Source organism: Chaetodon auriga, chromosome 1 (genome assembly GCF_051107435.1).
Source record: "Chaetodon auriga isolate fChaAug3 chromosome 1, fChaAug3.hap1, whole genome shotgun sequence".
Taxonomy (NCBI): domain Eukaryota; kingdom Metazoa; phylum Chordata; class Actinopteri; order Chaetodontiformes; family Chaetodontidae; genus Chaetodon; species Chaetodon auriga.
Window position 1 is genome coordinate 7,102,445 of NC_135074.1, and position 16,952 is coordinate 7,119,396.

General features: G+C 41.1%; 1 protein-coding gene across 4 annotated transcripts in view; it reads right to left on the reverse strand.

Annotated features, from left to right (window-relative positions):
• phkb (phosphorylase kinase, beta) overlaps positions 1-16,952 on the reverse strand; it is a 93,786-nt gene that overhangs the window by 1,758 nt on the left and 75,076 nt on the right. For 2 of the 4 annotated variants that reach the window (XM_076736740.1, XM_076736913.1), the window contains 14 exons: positions 15,150-15,233; positions 14,078-14,182; positions 13,400-13,482; positions 12,611-12,701; positions 9,523-9,581; positions 9,020-9,182; positions 8,155-8,236; positions 7,842-7,899; positions 4,902-4,992; positions 3,434-3,639; positions 2,785-2,919; positions 2,271-2,400; positions 961-1,068; positions 543-683 (listed from right to left, as the gene is read on the reverse strand). In XM_076736740.1, coding sequence (XP_076592855.1) covers positions 543-683; positions 961-1,068; positions 2,271-2,400; positions 2,785-2,919; positions 3,434-3,639; positions 4,902-4,992; positions 7,842-7,899; positions 8,155-8,236; positions 9,020-9,182; positions 9,523-9,581; positions 12,611-12,701; positions 13,400-13,482; positions 14,078-14,182; positions 15,150-15,233 — 1,536 coding nt within the window. Of the gene's footprint in view, positions 1-542; positions 684-960; positions 1,069-2,270; positions 2,401-2,784; positions 2,920-3,433; positions 3,640-4,901; positions 4,993-7,342; positions 7,434-7,841; positions 7,900-8,154; positions 8,237-9,019; positions 9,183-9,522; positions 9,582-12,610; positions 12,702-13,399; positions 13,483-14,077; positions 14,183-15,149; positions 15,234-16,952 lie in introns of all 4 variants that reach the window. The other 2 variants (XM_076736818.1, XM_076737004.1) reach the window with 1 other exon arrangement.

The following is a 16,952-nucleotide window of genomic DNA, read 5'->3' on the forward strand; positions in this document are numbered from 1 at the left end:
GCTCATAAAAGTTATTTTAGAATTAGATGCTACAACTCTAATCCCCCAAAAAGTTGGGACACTGTGTAAAACATAAGTAAAATAGAATGCACTTGCTTTATGACAATTGACAGTCCAGTACATAGAGAATATATTCAATGTTTGATCTCATGAGCTTCGTTGATTTTTGTAAATATCTTCTTATTCTGAATTTGATGCAGCAATATGTTTCAAACAAGTTGTGACAGGAGCAACTAAAGACTGGGAAAGAAGTGGAATGCTCCAAAAACACCTGTTGTTGTGAACATTCCACAGGTAAACAGGTTGATTGGTAACGGCTGATAGTATCATGATTGGGTATGAAAGGGGCATCCTGGAAAGGCTCAGTCGTTCACAAGCAAGGATGGAGGGACGTTCACCACTTTGTGAACACAAAGCTCAACATTGGGGATCACACCAATTCAGAACGGTGATGAGATAATTTTGTGGCAGACAGTCAGGTCAAACACCAAATGAGAAAATGTCATGAGTTAACCTGACGGCCTCGAGGGAAGCCACTGTACCTGTTTCTCCATGCCTTCAAAGCGGCTGCGATCCCTCTGGAAATCATTAAAGGCTTCCTTCACCAGACCGTCCAGATCCACCTTGTCGCTGAACTCCAGCTCCGGGTTTCTCTCCAGCACAATGGACACCACCATCAGCAGCTACTCACACAGTGGAGACAGGACAAGGCTGTGAGAAACTAAAAACGTAACAGCAACAGGGCACACTCATTTTCAATCAATCACTTAATATCATCGCTGCTTGATTCTGGCCAAACCACAGTGCTTGAATAGAGATATATGATTGATGCCAGAATTAAGAAGCAAAGTTGATGTCATATTGAGTAAAAATCCATGCACATTTAATCAAGTCAGCTTCATGCATTTTGAATCTGTTCTATCTCTTCACTCTGGTGCTGTTGTGAATGGCTTTGCTTACCTCTACTATGATTTGTCTGTACTCAGGCAGGACAATGTTCTTCAGCGTGTCCTCCACCAGCAGAGAGAAGTTCATCTCATACATGGTCATGTCCGACAGAGTAGGTTGCTACAGAGAGACAGCACGAAAAAAGGTTCTATTTGTTTTAATTATTTTGTCCTGATGAAGAAATCAGGCAGTGGTTGTGAGATCTGCCTCCTCCTGTGCACTGACAACCTGTCTATCATGGTACCTGCAGCATGTGTGAAAATAAGTCAATACAGACAGCAATTCTAACTTAAAATAAATAATGAATAAAACCGGATGATTTGCCAGTGTATTTGAAAATGAGTGAGGTAATTGGTCATTACCAGATATAGTTAGAGCAGGATTTTAATGTTTTTGAGGACCCATGTATCAGTGAAGTCCTGCACACTAGTCAGATAATAGGAAACATTACGTAAACCCACGGACAAATAGATTTAGCAATGAACAGCCAGCCAATAGGCCACAATTTTGACTTGTCATAGTAGGAAAGGTGCAGGTGTTACTAATAACATTAAAAATGAATAAGTGGGATGTCTAAGTGGCTGTAATTGACTGCTGACTACAGGGTAAATTATTGAGTGGCTGTCAAACAGGGAGCAGCGAATGAGTGAATGAAGGAATGACTTTGGACATGATCCCAATCAGTCATCACAGCGTTACAGGGAACCAGCACGCACAACGCTGGCATCCTGAAACTGAAGCAGCTTTCTCATTTATACCTGTGATTTTCCTACTGTGACATGGCAAAATGTCTTCAGGGGAAAAAGCAGCCAAGCAGAACATGAGTGACTACACTGATCATACATAATGATGATGATGATGATGATGAAAAATGATTAAAGAACAATTTAGCAGATTTTTTGTCAATTAGACCTACACACCAAAAAACACCTTCTACTACCAAAAGACAAATGAATACACGTTCATGTTCAATGGAGACCCTTTTAAATTGATCAGTAGTTTGCATTCTATAATCTATAATGTAATCTATGTTCATCAGCACAGTTTCCATCCTGTAATTGTGGTATCTGATGCATACTTGCAGAAAAAAATAATTTTGGCGGCTCCCGTCACTAATACTTGAACCAACCAATAACAGAGCAACACTCTTAATTTCTTAAGTATTCTTGGAAAAAAACACAGACTCTGTGTCTGTGAGGCGCACATGTGCCTGTTAAAGGATAAAAACAACCTACGACCCACAGAACACAACACACATTGTCACATTTAAGCAGCACCAGGACAGATTTTTATCCTGCAGCAGCGTCAGGGGAGGCAGGTACCTGTGGGAGGTGATTCTCAGCCACCAAAATACCATTGGGGGTCCTCTCCAGGATCTGCCACACACGATCATAAAAGCCCAGAGGGGTCCTGTTCAGAGAGCCATCGATCTGACGCCTGTTCAGCCAAGACCTGAGGCAAGAAAAAAAAAAAAAAAACAGAGTGAAACTGCTGAAGAGAGTTTTAAAGGCTGGGTAAATATAATGTTGATAGCCTTTGAGCTGGAGGAAATTGTCAATGAGTCAATGTGTGTTAGATTAGATGACATAAGATAACACTTTAATAATTCCCTTTGGGGGAATTGGGTTGCGGCAGCAGCAGATAATAGGATATGGATGTAGACAAGACGGAAGATAAAATAATTAAAACTAAAAAAGATTATACAAGAAGTGAGTGCAGAAGATAAAGGCATGGCGGCTTCAAAGACAGCTTGAGAATGCAAGACAGATTGAGATGAAAGGGATGAGAAAGCATGGGTAATGTTCTCGATAGTGTGAAAGTGTGTTTGAAGAGTACCTGGCAGTGTGCTGTGGCTGCAGGACGTCCAGCAGGAGCTGCTTGATGTCGCTGGGAGAGAGTTGGTGGATGTCCTGGGGTGGCATGTCTCCCGCCCGGATCTTCAGCTCGTGTTTCATGGCCTGGACGATCCATCTGGAGGTCACAGCGCACACACACGCGAATAAAAATGAAACTGAAACAAGACTAAAGTTACAAACAGCTAACCTTGTTTGTCTAACCAGGCTGATGAAACAAGTTATGACAAATTCTGATTTTGATAAAAATGATATAAACACATAAAATAACCTCACTACACATCTTCCAACACTGTGTCTCAGTTTTCTTGACAGTAACACACACGTCTGGAGAAATTTGTTTATCCACTTAGTGGCTGAGTGTTTGACGCAGAGCCAAAATCAACATGAATATAAGGTCTCCCTGTACTGGAATCTCATGTTTCACAGCTAAGCCTTCCTGATGTTTTGATAGGCTAACAGCAAACTGCAGCCTGAACTGCTGCAAATATTTATTGATTTCTTCATGTTTTGTTGAGTGATCTGAAAGAATCAGAGCAAAGAGCACATACTACACAAGGCCAATCTTGCTTGACTGAATTCAGAGTTGTTAGGTCACCTTTGAAACTACCCTGAACCCAAATTTGTCCTACCCGACTCTGATCTTTAGCATGCCGCTGAACAGCTCAGGGCTGTTGGAGATAATCCATCCGATGTGAATGACCAGCTCCTGCTGCAGAACGGCCTCCCGCTCCCCACCGTGACAAGAGCACTTGCTGTAGATGATGCCTTTGATCACCCCTGGCGACAGCGGATTGGAGATCACCTCCTCCTCTTGCCCGAATAGGCCGAGGGTCACCTGGTAATGGCAGCCATTAGCACATGTGCACGCACAGAGAAAAAGAGCATACACTGAACCCACATACAGTTAAAAGGCTCTCTGCAGTGTAGACAAATTACTGTACATATCGAAGCTTTTGTGAGTACGTGTGTCTACGCAGGTGTGTGAAAGTGTTCACATGTGTAGACTAGCATGTGCACGCAGTACTTCCTCCAAGGTGCAATTCCTGCAAGTGCCTTTGTTCCATCACTCTAAAATTGGCCTCCTCTCCCAGTCACATAAAAGCGAGCAGGAAAAAATTACAGATCCCAAGATTGCTCATTTGTATTTTGCTTCTTCTGAAAGCCATCTCATAAAAATTACACCTCACCAATCTTCCTGATGAGAGGACACACTTTTATCCTTGCCTGCGGCAGATGAAACCCAGCACTCGGAAGACGTACCATCCATCCCTACATCTAAACTGATTCTCACTGAGCCAAGATCAACCTGGAGATGGAAGCGTTTGGAAATGACCAACTCTGAATTCAAGGGGAACATGTTGTTGAATTTTAATATTAAGGAGAAATATGCATAATCAAAACTGGAGTCAGAGTTGACTTAAATGGGGCGGTGCCTCTCACTTCTTCCAATTGAGCTGTTATTGTAACCAGGGGAACACAGCCGTCTCACATCTTAAATCAGCTTTTCCAATCATGTTGAGAGGAGCATTCCCTCGGGTGAGCAATCTATATGCAGATTCACACCTTCAGCTACTTCAGCATAATGAAATGCCTAAAAGTGTTCAGAAGGCTAAAAATGAAGCAAGATAACTGACACTCTCAAGAGGAGGCTAATCTCTGAATAACACTTGACAGGAGATGATGCAGCGAAGCTCATCCAGCGTGAGGGAGTGGCATCAGACAAATCCCTGGGTCACAATACATCAACCGGCACATGGAGTGTGTCTAGACATGTGGACACGGTGCATATTAGGATTTTGCGCTGGTCACACTGGCAGCCTTGCTACAATTACAGCTTAAATACACACACAATGGAGGTGAGCTGTGATGAGTAATATGAGCATGCAGCTAGCCTATTCATTCCCATAGGATTACAGCATGAGGAGCTTACAAATATTTCTGGTTTTACTATCATTTCCAATTTCATTTCTCTTAATCAGTGAACATTAAAATCATTGTCCCGTCATGCCATTTTCCCAAACGTAATCCAAAATCACTTGTACAGAGGGGATAGTTACGGTCAACTACTCAGGCCCTGCTGTCTGTGTGTCCACTTACCTGCTTGCCATGCACTAAAACACTAGTTATACTGGGGGCAAGGCTGTCCACTAGCTTAGTTAAGAGACTGGCAGCAAGACGGACAACAGACCTAGTGGGCAAAAAGACACAAGAACAGTTTTGACATGATAACAAAGTGACAGCTGGGACTTTAACAAACTACATACTTTGTTCATTTTTACTACAGGGCTCCATGTTCCATGTTCCTGCATACTGTATGTGATGTTGAATTTGTAATCAAATGAAATAAAAGTAATGAAATATGGAATATGTAGAGAATATATGCTGTGTCCTAACGAGGTATCAGTGCTCAAATATTTTAATCGTTAAAAAAATACATACAGTACAAAATTCACTTTGTCCCCAGGCGTCATTGCTAGTTGCTTACTTTTCTTATTGTAGTATTTCAATGCCTCCAGATTTCCAAGCATTCAAACATCAGAATGAAATGAATAAAACCACACACAAATAACTGCTTTTCAGACGACGCCAATAATTTTAACATTACACCTCACTGAGGATAAGAAAAAGCAAAATGTGTTAGTCCCTGTCGTAATTAATGAATGGGATTTATTGAAAGGCCACATTAGAGGTTGGCTTCCCAGAAAATATTTTAATGTTCACTCATTTCTCTGTTCGTTATTCACTAGAGTCACTGCAGCGCTCAGACTGCATCCTCTTGCCTGCAGGAATCCTATGAGGGAAAAGCAGCACACATAAACTGTGGTTATCTTCACATGGTAGCCCACAGCCAGGGTTGCTTTACACACATACACACACACACACACACACACACACACACACACACACACACACACACACACACACAGTTGAAGCCACCCTCACAGAAGCAGTGAACAAATAAAATTATTTCATTAATGGGGTCATGAATAACATCAGCTGAAACACAACCTCCTCTTATTATATGCTGAGAACAACTCTTGTTGTGTGTGTGTGTGTGTGTGTGTGTGTGTGTGTGTGTGTGTGTGTGTGTGTAGTTATTCAGTGCTTAAACCGGCTGAAATAGGAAGCCACATCTCGAGCACAAAGCCTTAATGTTTAGAAGGCATGATGTGGTGTCAGTCCACTGATGCTTTGCTGTGGAACCTATTTCAAGCTTCACTTCCTGGACCATGTTAGGTAAATGAGAAAGTAAATTGAAGTGAGTATTGATGCTATTTTCAAGCACATTGGAAACCAGCCTCCAGGCTTTTTTTTACTCATTGGTTTAATCAAATTTCTCTATGCTAAAATCCTATTAATGAATAAAAGAGCATAATCAAAGTTGCCATGTCAGTCAACAGAAAAGGCTGACCACTAAAAAGGGGAACTAAAGCTCACGTGAGAAGTTGGGACAACCACCTACAGTGTCTGGTCAGTTCTTTGTGAGTCAGGCCAGCAGTATACCACAAACAAAATGGAATTTTAGCAGCTTTGTGATTAAAGATCAAAAAGAGAAAGGTGGAAACCTGAATATTTAAGACCGGGTATTCCAAAAGAAACTGGCCCTTTTACCTGTTAGGTAGAAAACCAGATGCTATTATACTGATAAATTACAAATAGGATCATGAACATGACAGTAGAGCTGAAAACCAGCGATGTGAAGGACAGTCAACTTCGATTATATTGAGTGTTTCCACCACTTACACTACTCTTACGGTGAATTTGTAAGTGGTGTCTCCTCCCATGGCAACTATCGAGCTCCTCCATCTAGCATGGATGCCCTTGATGACACAGACCTGGAGTAGCAGTGAGCGTAAAGGTACTCACTGTGCCATTTCCAGCAGCTAAATTCTATTTCATTTGGAGTACAAAGCCAGGCTTCTTGCAGTGGGTGATGCTACAGTCGGACATTACAGCAGAAACAAGGCTCCAGCCTCTGTGATGGTTAATGGAGAAAAAGCAAACACTGACAACAAGCTCCTGTACACATCTGAGTCAGGGTGACTGCTAGCTTGGCTGAGCTGGCTCTGCCAAACTCATGACTGTGTGAGCGTTAGCAGCATTATTATGCTTCACTTGGTGGTTTAGCAAGAAGCAGCAGTAGCTGATTAACATTTTAGCAAGATGCTAAGATACCATCCCACTACTGCATTACACCACCTGTTACCAGGGTGACTGTTGGTCAGTTAAATATAACTGAGAGATGCTAAATTTAACTGTTTAACAGCTACGGTGTTTAAGTGAACCACTTTTGGAATAGCATTGCTAAGTACGATCAGTATTAACTCTTCTTCGAAGGCTGCACATTTAGCTTAAGTCTTTATTTGAATTTATCATTTAATATTGAATATAGCAAATTCTTGCGCCCTGTTGACACCCTGGTTATGAGGAACCACAAAGCACGATCGCCTGAACCTCACACAGCCCTCCAACTAGCCAGCTAGCCAGCCAGCTCACTGGGAGTAACCATGCAGAGTCCATCTCTGCCTGAACATTACCTGTTTCCCATGCACCAGTATTGTGGTGATGTGAGGAGCTATAGAGCTGGCGAACTTCTTGATAATGACAGCAGCATGGCGCACTGCCAGCCTGCAGTTCGGCCAGATTAAATGACAGTTATGTTCAAGTGTCGACAGAAGAAAAGATTTTGCGAGGACGACAAATGGGGACACAACAGGTATGGAGACAAGACATTCGTGGACAGAATAAATTCCAAACCCCTTCTAATTTGTACAAAGTTATTCAACTGAGCAATAATTAATGATGACTGACATGATCACTGATCAATATAATAAAATACGGAATGAACTGAACATCTTAGAGGGCGTCACTGGTCCTGAATGTATCTTTAGAGTTGTAATCCTCTCTGTCTGAAAAAAATAATCTGATCTGGACTGATGACGATGGAAGCTCAATACATTAAAAGGGCCTAACAGACGGGGAGGCTGCAAACAGTGTGTGCACTGTATGTGTTTCATGTGTGTGAGAATATCAGACCAAAGCTTCCTGCTGCCAGCTCTTCTGTAGATTCTCTCCAGTTCATCCATCATGTTTTCTGCAATCACAAATATGTTTGTGTTCAGACATTAAAAAAACCAATTAATATTCATAAGAATGATACAGCAGCATCGTAAAGACCTGTACTTCACCACGCGACTGACGCAAGAACCCAAAAAAAAAAAAAAAGGTTTTCACAAGAATAAAATGGACAGAGAAAAATGTCATGGAGACACTGCCTTTGCATCTTCGCTGATCTGTTTGAGTGACTCGTTCTTTAAGGTGCTCACTAACTCTAAGTGTGTGTTCTTACCATCTCTGGCAAGGAAGTCCGGTCCTTCTCTCCTAAGAAGGATGCCTGCAAGCTGAGCCTGACTGGCCAAGCAGTCACAGTCCTGGACAATGACACACACACACACACATATAAACACAAGTTATTGTACACTCTACACACAGCTGTAACATTATCCACTCTCAGTAAGCACCAACAGGCCGTATTGAAACAATAATTGTTACACCAAATTGTTTTTCTGTAACTGTGGTAATAATTGCCTTGTTTAAGTTTGATAGCAGCCTCAATGTGGCTAAAATATGGAAAAGAAAAAACATTCTTAAATAAATTAAAAATAGACTTCAATGACAAAGGAAACTGCAGGGTGTTGTGAAGAGAGTGTGTGAGAGAGAGCGTACGTATAAAGTCAGAGACGATGGCTACATTCATTAGAAAAAAGCAGTCTGAATTCCATCCATAAATGAGGAACACTGAGCCAACAAATCACATTTACAGAAGCTTTGGATTGCTGAGGTTGGGATTTTTCAAACAAATGATCACTTTAAAGTAAAATATTCAGGTCCGGAGCCAGATTAAAGAAAGCTTTTAATTGTGAGCAGATTTAGGCTGATGGTACCCAAAACCTGGGCCTGAGGGAAAAAGATCAGATATATTCATAAGCTGTCATCATCAAACAGGTGACAGGTGAGCCTCGACAAGAGTGGGGCATGTCAGTGAGTTCATAGAGGCCATCCTTCTGTTTGCAGAGACGTATGTATTTACGTACTTACATTTATTCTGACTTACTCACACATATCTAATTTGTTAGAAAGAATTTCATTTTAATGTCAGAATGAATCCTAACTGGTATCTGTGGTCTTTTTTCACCTGAAGTCAATCAACTCACGTGGAACTTCTGGATGATCTCCTGGGTGGGCTTGTGCAGCCACTCCTCCACATTGATCTCTGGCTGCTGCTCCAGGTCTGTGGCATTGGGTGTACTCATCTGTCTCTTCACCTTGGAGTGCTTAGGTAGCTCCAGCTCCTCAAAGCTCTTAAACTCTGGGATCCTATGTACATGCACACACATAAATTACACAGCGTGTGCTATTTGTATGTGAACAGATCCGTATGCAGTTGTTTTTAAGTTTCTGTTTAGTGCTGTCATTCCTTTCACATGTTGTTATTTTACACTAAACTGATTTATTGATCCTGAAATTTCAAATCAAATCTCTATGTCAGTTATACTGCTGTTTAACACTTATTTATCAGACCCGAAACATGAATGAGCTGTTGTCTACTACATCACCGAAATCCTTTGTGAGCTTTTTGAAATACCCTGCTGATGGACCAATTCACAGGCCACTGACCTCTGACAAACCAAGCATACAGACTAGAGGAAGATCTTACTCTGCCTCATTGACACGCAGGAAGTCCAGCTGCTCCACCACAGCTCCAGATATCAGGGTCTAAAAGAAGAAAAACACACATTCTATTATTTGTTAAGCGATTTTTCTCTCAATGCAGACTGTGATACGAGAGATTCCACGGTGATATACATACAGTATGCATATGTGTGAAGAAATGCATGAGGAAATCGTATCTGAAGGCACACTCACAAGCACCGAAAGAGAAATAGGACAGAGAGTGAGAAAACAGAGCTGCATAAATCCCCGAGTGGAGGTTTGTCGGGTGATTCAGTGTACAAAACAAGTGTTTGAATAATGCAGCTCATAACAAATGACACATGGAGTAGTAAGGTGTGAATTAAGTTCACTGTTTCAGATTTTACAAATGTGTACAGGAGCAGTAACAAGTGAGCGTCTAACATGGTAAAAGTAAAAGTTTGAGTTTTTGAAAAGCATAGCAATGTAGGAGTAAAGAGTGCAGTTCAATACAACTTGCTGCTGTGGTCTAAATGTGATATTAGCCATTCCAACTGAAGTCAAAACAAAAATAAGAGGCGTAGGAGAGGAGCAATCCTGCTCCCCATAACAATGAGATGATGAAGAGGAGAAGTGTCTCAAAGCTGTAGGAGTTAGCTGTGAAGTGAATAGCAAATAGGCGAAGGAAGGAACAACTTTAAAGCAAAAAAAAAAAAAAAAAAAAAAAAAAAAAAAAAACAAGGATCACATGAGGAAGTCTCTACTGCACACCAAAAACACTGGCAGAGAAGTTGGGGTTGGAAGACCTGTCATAAGTTTGACAAAGCAGGTGGTTAAATTTACCAATGTGAAAATAATTCCAGCTCTACCTCGGCCTTATTTTCCTGCCTTTCGCCATCAAGACGATTGATTTTGTTCACAATCCTGCAAGTTAAACGAATACAGTCTACCATGAAAATGAAGAATTATCTGCAGTAAACTGTATTCACTGCGGATAATTCTTCGTTTTCATGGTTCAAGGTAAATTCATCCATTCATTCATTCATTCATGCTTAGGCAGTGTCTTCAGATATGACCTGAACAAAGCATCCTGCAGAATAAAGGATGTGTGAGCATTGCTACAATGAGTCAAATGGGCTATTTCAACAAAGATGGTATGCCTTCGTTCACTCAATGTAACGATGTGAAAGTTTCACTTTGTCTAAATGTGCATTAACTGATTTCTGACCACTTGAGGAACTATGAGGAACTTGTTGGCAAATAGTTGGTTATTAACTCATTAAGTCTTTAATGTCTACCTGGTAAATATACAGTCCCATGTTCACACTCCTTCAAGCTCTGTTTTTGGTCTCCACCGACTCCCAGGGGATATCTCTGGTTCTTTAGCTGCTAAATGCTCCACTACGTTCACCAGCCAGTCACTAACTTTGTCCATCTGCCTTTTGGTGCTGGCAGGGAGTGTGCAGCGGGTTTTAAGAGCTAGCTGCTGCTGCTGGAAATGAGGTTGATGAAAGCGATGAGACTGAACTGAACAGTAAAGGCTGTTAAATCAAACCTACGACTTCAAAGATACTAAAATGCCTCATAGAGCTGAGGGAAACTGCTGAATCCGGTGATAATTCTCTGTGGTCTTGTCACTGTGAATGACACCTTTCACATTACACATAGTCATGATCCATGGTTAATATCAAAGTAACTTAATTAGCAGTCATGCACACATAATCTGGCTAGAAATATTACAGTGTGAACTTTCCTTTAATTTTTTTGTGGTCCTTTGTTTTTAGGTGTGATTCATCACTCATCTGCACTTACCCTTTCGTCCCCACTTTTGGGAGGCATTGCATTACTGAGGACTCACTGACCCGGGAACCCTGTCTGACCCCTTCTTAATAATACTGCTGAATTAAGCAGGCTGGTTGCAGAGCATCTGTGACAATTGCTATGCTTCTTCCATTCATGGCCACAAATACGGTATCATCCAGTAATGTAGATTGATTCATTAATTGGCTCTGTGTCGATTCAGGTTTCTCTGCTGTCTTGTCAGCAAGCCAAAAGATACATTAGAGGGGTCGACCTCTCATCTATTAATTGACCATTGAATTTATTGTGTTCCCCAATCATCATTTCAATGTATTTTTAACAAGCCACAAAAGCTTCACCCCAATAGTTTCCATCTCATTTTTAAAACCATCCAGGCTCATTTCAGTTTCACCTTTCCCAGGCGAACAAAAACAGTTTGCCTGCCAAACTGAGTCTGACACACCAAGGTCAAGCACAGATAAACACTGGTGTTGCTACTGAAATAAGGTGGGACAACAGACTACAGGCTGGGAAATTTGTTTTTCTTCTCAAAGAGAGGGATGGGGCCGTGCAACACAATTTATTGAAAAAATTGTAACATTAAACCACTGTTTATTTCAGAGATGGCTGTAAAATCCGTTGTAACAGGAGAGATCAGGTGGTAAACTTTCCTCTGACTTGTATGGATCGGGACATCTGTCCCACCCAACAATTACTAAAGTGAACAAACAATGCTCAACCCGCCCAATCACGACGCCAAGGGATGCTTACTATCACAAATAAAATCAGTACAACTGAAATCTGTTGTCAAGACAAAGGTGTAACATCCTTTATGTTTACTTAGCAACGGTGATGTGAGCTGAGAGCTACAGCGCTTTTTGCTGATCCCCCCAAAAAATAGGTTAGACTTTGCTTTAAAGTGCTAGATCTGTACATGTCTCATCTTATTTATCTCCTGGAGGTGGTGCAGCCTCACAGGCTATATTTAATATTTTTAACTCCATTTGTTGAATAAAGATAAAAGGGAGTCAGAACAAGGCATTGTTTTGCTATTACAGTCTAAATTCTGTTTATCTTATTGCCCTTATTCACCTGGATTTTTGCAGAGATTATAAGACAGTATCTCAATAAAATGTTGTAATCATGGAAGATTCACACTTTGTGCTTTGTCACATTATCAATCAACTAGCTATTGATTGTGAACACATCCAATAGTCAGTTAAGCAAATTCCTTAAAATTTGCATCCCTGAAGGAGTGATTAAGAATGATCCGATGAAGGAATCAATACAAGATTTCAACCTGATCGACAAACCTGAAGTCTGTCGACGTGAACTTTGACCCCTCCAATGTTGCCTTTCTTGAACGAGGCCAGCATGTCCAAGACTGGGTTGAAGCGGCTCCCTCTGGTGAGACAGAGGTTAAAATGATTCAGTGTGGTGCATTTTGCTTTCCATGCGGTGCACAGCAGAGTGAATCTGTCCGAGTCAAAACATTTGTGTTAACGAAGATATTCTAAAGAGAACTCATGTATAAAACATGTCATCAGTATGATATCATCACAGCTGAAATTGTTCTGAATGAATCTACACATTTCACCCAGACCTCCATTTCTTTATTCAGTCTGCTGTCACCTTTTATACAGGTCATCTTCATGATCAATAGCAAACCAACGACTATTGAGTTGCTTCTATGAGAGCCCACTGACTCATTCCAGATGCTGCAGTGTGGCTGTTTAAGTGTTTGTAGCACATTTAACATATGGCTTCCCGGATAATGGTCAATACTGCTGTAATCAGCCCACCAGCCAGGCTTCAGTGATACAAATGAGAAACATTATCACCCAATCAGCAAGCAAATACAGTTGCACCTTTGTGTGATAATGAAAAATGGCCCACATAGAAGGGAGGAAAGCAGAGAGGTAGAAATGCTGCATTAAAAAATCCACTGACAATCTTGAGCCTGTATCAGGCAGAAAAGGAGAGATAGAGGGTGATGTAAGGAGAGATATAAGAAGAAAAAATGATTTGAGAAAGCTATCAGAGGACAGGGAGACAGAAAAAAGATAGAAGGGCTTTTGTTGAGTGCGTATATTGTGTATTACTTGATGTTATCCTCTCGGATGAGAACCAGGAAGAGAGGACGTCCCTGCATCTTCCAGCACTGTTTGATGAACTGCAGGGCGTTCTGCACGCACGCACGCACGCACACACACACACACGCACACACACACACACAATTTCAGGTTGGCCTGGGCATGGTTCTGGTTCAGAGATTTCAGTTTCCACTGTTTCTGAGCATAAACTGAATCAGTGACATTTCTTCAACCTCCTCAACTGGCAAACTGATCAGAGTTTGAATTGTCGAGTTTTTGATTATGAGGATTAATTTATTTGCAAAATATGAACTAAACTAAAAGGTGTTACATGTTGAATACAAATACAGATGCTGCAGTTTCCCTGGACTGATTTCACAGCACAGTAACATTCAAAATCCATTTTTTGACAAAAGTTTGAATGTCTTTAAATAACATTTCATTTCCCTCCATATTTTATTACCTTTACAGCAACAATATCAGTTCTCCACAGGGATAAATAATAGTTCACCTTTTCAAGTGAATTATAAAGTAGGTATACACACACTGTATGTGATCTGACCTATAGTCTGAAATTAGGGCACTGGCTCATTACTATAGATCATAAAACTAAAAAAAAATAAACACACCAAGTGGTCAGCTGTGGAGTCGTGGCATTGGTAAGCTCTAAGTGTGATCCTGACTTACCTTAATGTCATCAATCAGCAGCATAACATCTTGGGACAAGTAAAAGTCACTTAGATCAAACACTATTGGGTAGCACACCACCGTCTTTCCCAGGATACGATAAATCTGAGGGACACACACACAGAGACACACACACACACACACACACAACACACACACACACACACACACACACACACTATTGCATTAGAAGATGGATGGCTCACAAGTAGCCACGAATACATTATTCTGGGCAGTGTATAAAACAACCCATCAATCCTAAGATAGAGGGGACACGGAAGCCATCCAACCAGTCCTGATAACACACACACACACACACACACACACACACACACACACAGCATACAAACAACTGGTACAAAGCTCCCTTTCACACATTGAGATTGTCACAGGGGCACACACACAAAGCAAACGCAAGCATACAGACACACTGATGATGATAATGCCCTCTGGCAGTCTGCCATTTTCCCCATAAAAGTTCCATTATAATATTGTCTTAGCAATGCGTTGGGAGCCATGATTCATTTGTTTGGCAATGTCTTTGTTGGAGAAAGCTGCTATAGCTCAACTTATTTGGTCGTGCTATGACCTTCATTTGGGAGAAACTGCAAACAACATCAGCAAAAGGCATTAGCACATGTACGCACATGCACACACATGAAATGCATAAACACACACTACCACAGCTGCATAATATGCACACACACACACACACACACACACACACACACACACACACACACACAGGGACACACAGAGTGGCTGACAGCAGCTTAGCATATTAAAATGCGATAAGTCCTGAGAATAGGCAAAATCTATTCAGCATGCACTGGCGCATACTGTATGTCTGAAGAAGAGAAAAACTCTTAGAACTGAATATTTTCTGTTTCGATGTTTAGTTTCTGAGCTACTGTCGACTTCTCAGAGCTCTGTGAAATTTATGCAGATCAATATATATGGGAGTTGTCTGAGTGGTGACCTATGACCTGTGCCAGGCAACATGCAGTGCACATATGTGCCTGTCATGTATCCGTATGCACATGTGTGTGGGTGTGTTTGTAAATACATATACCTTGCAGGTCCCGATGCAGCCCACTGGCCTCTCTGGGCGCCCACTCAAGCCAAGTTTGTTATTGATGGCTAGGAAACGGTATGCCTGCAGAGAGACACATGCATTCACATACAGTAGAGACACAAACAAACAGCTTGTCAGTGAGCACAACATTCACATTGCGCATGATCTTACTGCCAGCCTTTCTGTTTTCAGAGAAGACTAAAATCTTTATCTGTACATTTCCCTGTGATCGTATCGGCATTGCTTTGAGATTAAAAATATCATATTTGATTCCAAATGTCATGCCGCACAGTGCCATTCCGCATCATAATGAAAGTGCGAGTCCGTCGTCTGGCTGTCCCACTGAGACATTTCTGTTGTTGCAACTCATAAGCCGAAATTACCACCATATGGCAGAACCACCTACTGATATTAGCTCTGTGTAAAGTTATGAGACATGGCGATTATGAAAGGTCCCTGTGCTGCCATCAGCAGCGTGCTTAGTGGACCCGAGCACACCCATGGGCACTGGAGCTGATAACGCTGTTGTACTGAGATGCAGAGGCCCATAAGAAGACAAACTGAGACCTAGCTGAGCCCTCATTAGAATAAATAAACAATGGCATGCTGTTTGATGAGCCACTTAGCATACTGCTAAAAGTGTCCCTTCAGGCCCCACCCCCCTTAGTTAATGTTACCTGTGGTGTTTTTCCATTCTAGCATGCTACATATGCAGTCCATAATGATACAACAGTGGCAGATTTACAACTCATTTGTATTTTATTTCTTTTGAAACAATGGGTCTCCATTTTCACTCAGAGGAAAACAAAAGGTTTCCCATTTCGAGCTGACTTCAGTTGATTTTGTCAACTGAAATGTCAACTGTTGCTAGAAGATTTATTCAGCTGTCGCTTGCTTGCTAATCAATGCTATCTGTATGAATTGGTTTAAAACTCCATTTTCAAGTGAATCTATATGTTTCCAGCTGACTTGAAATGGAGAAAAATGAGAAAATAACATTGGTCTTGTATTGCAGGGTCATAATTATTTATGATGTTGTTGCACTTCTACAGGAGAAAAAGCTTTCTAAGGCTGAGGACCAACCCACTGGTTTGGCTAGCGTAATGTTAGCCAGTAGAGCACAACAGCATCGCTGTTTTTGACCCAAACTCTGATTCATTGTTGCTTCCATGTGCCAATGTAACACTAGTTAACTAATGGTCTGTCACACCATTTAATTCAATCTTAATTCAATCTTCCTCTTGTGTTGTTGGTTTTGGAAAAGGTCAAAAAAGTTCACCACTCATCTATGACTAGAAAATCACTGTTTGAGAAAGTTGTCAAGCAAAGAGTGAATTCCTTGTGTTTCTTGGTAATGGTAATGTTTAGTGCCAAGAGAAACTAAGTCAGTTTAATCATGACAAGCATTACAGAGTAAATGAAAATAATCTGTCATCTGTGGCTCAGGAGATTCACTGTCAAATGATCAGGGTTATCTTGGGCGGGAGGGTCTAAAGAAGAGACATTGTTGGTTGTCATTATGGGAATCTTAGGATCAAGTGTTAGTATATCTCAGTCTCTGATGCTTTGATTTTTACCATATCCTTTATAATCTGTCTCTTGTGAGTCACTCAACTTTATAGAAATCCAACGCTACAAGAAATCACTGGAGTACCAATTGGACAGCTGAAATTATCTACCAGCAGAGTCTTTCTCTTGCTGTTGATTGACCCACTGTATATGACCTTTCTAGACAAATGAAGCTGCTATGAAATTGGCGAAAGTATTCATTTACTCATTGAAAAGATATGTCTTTTCTTT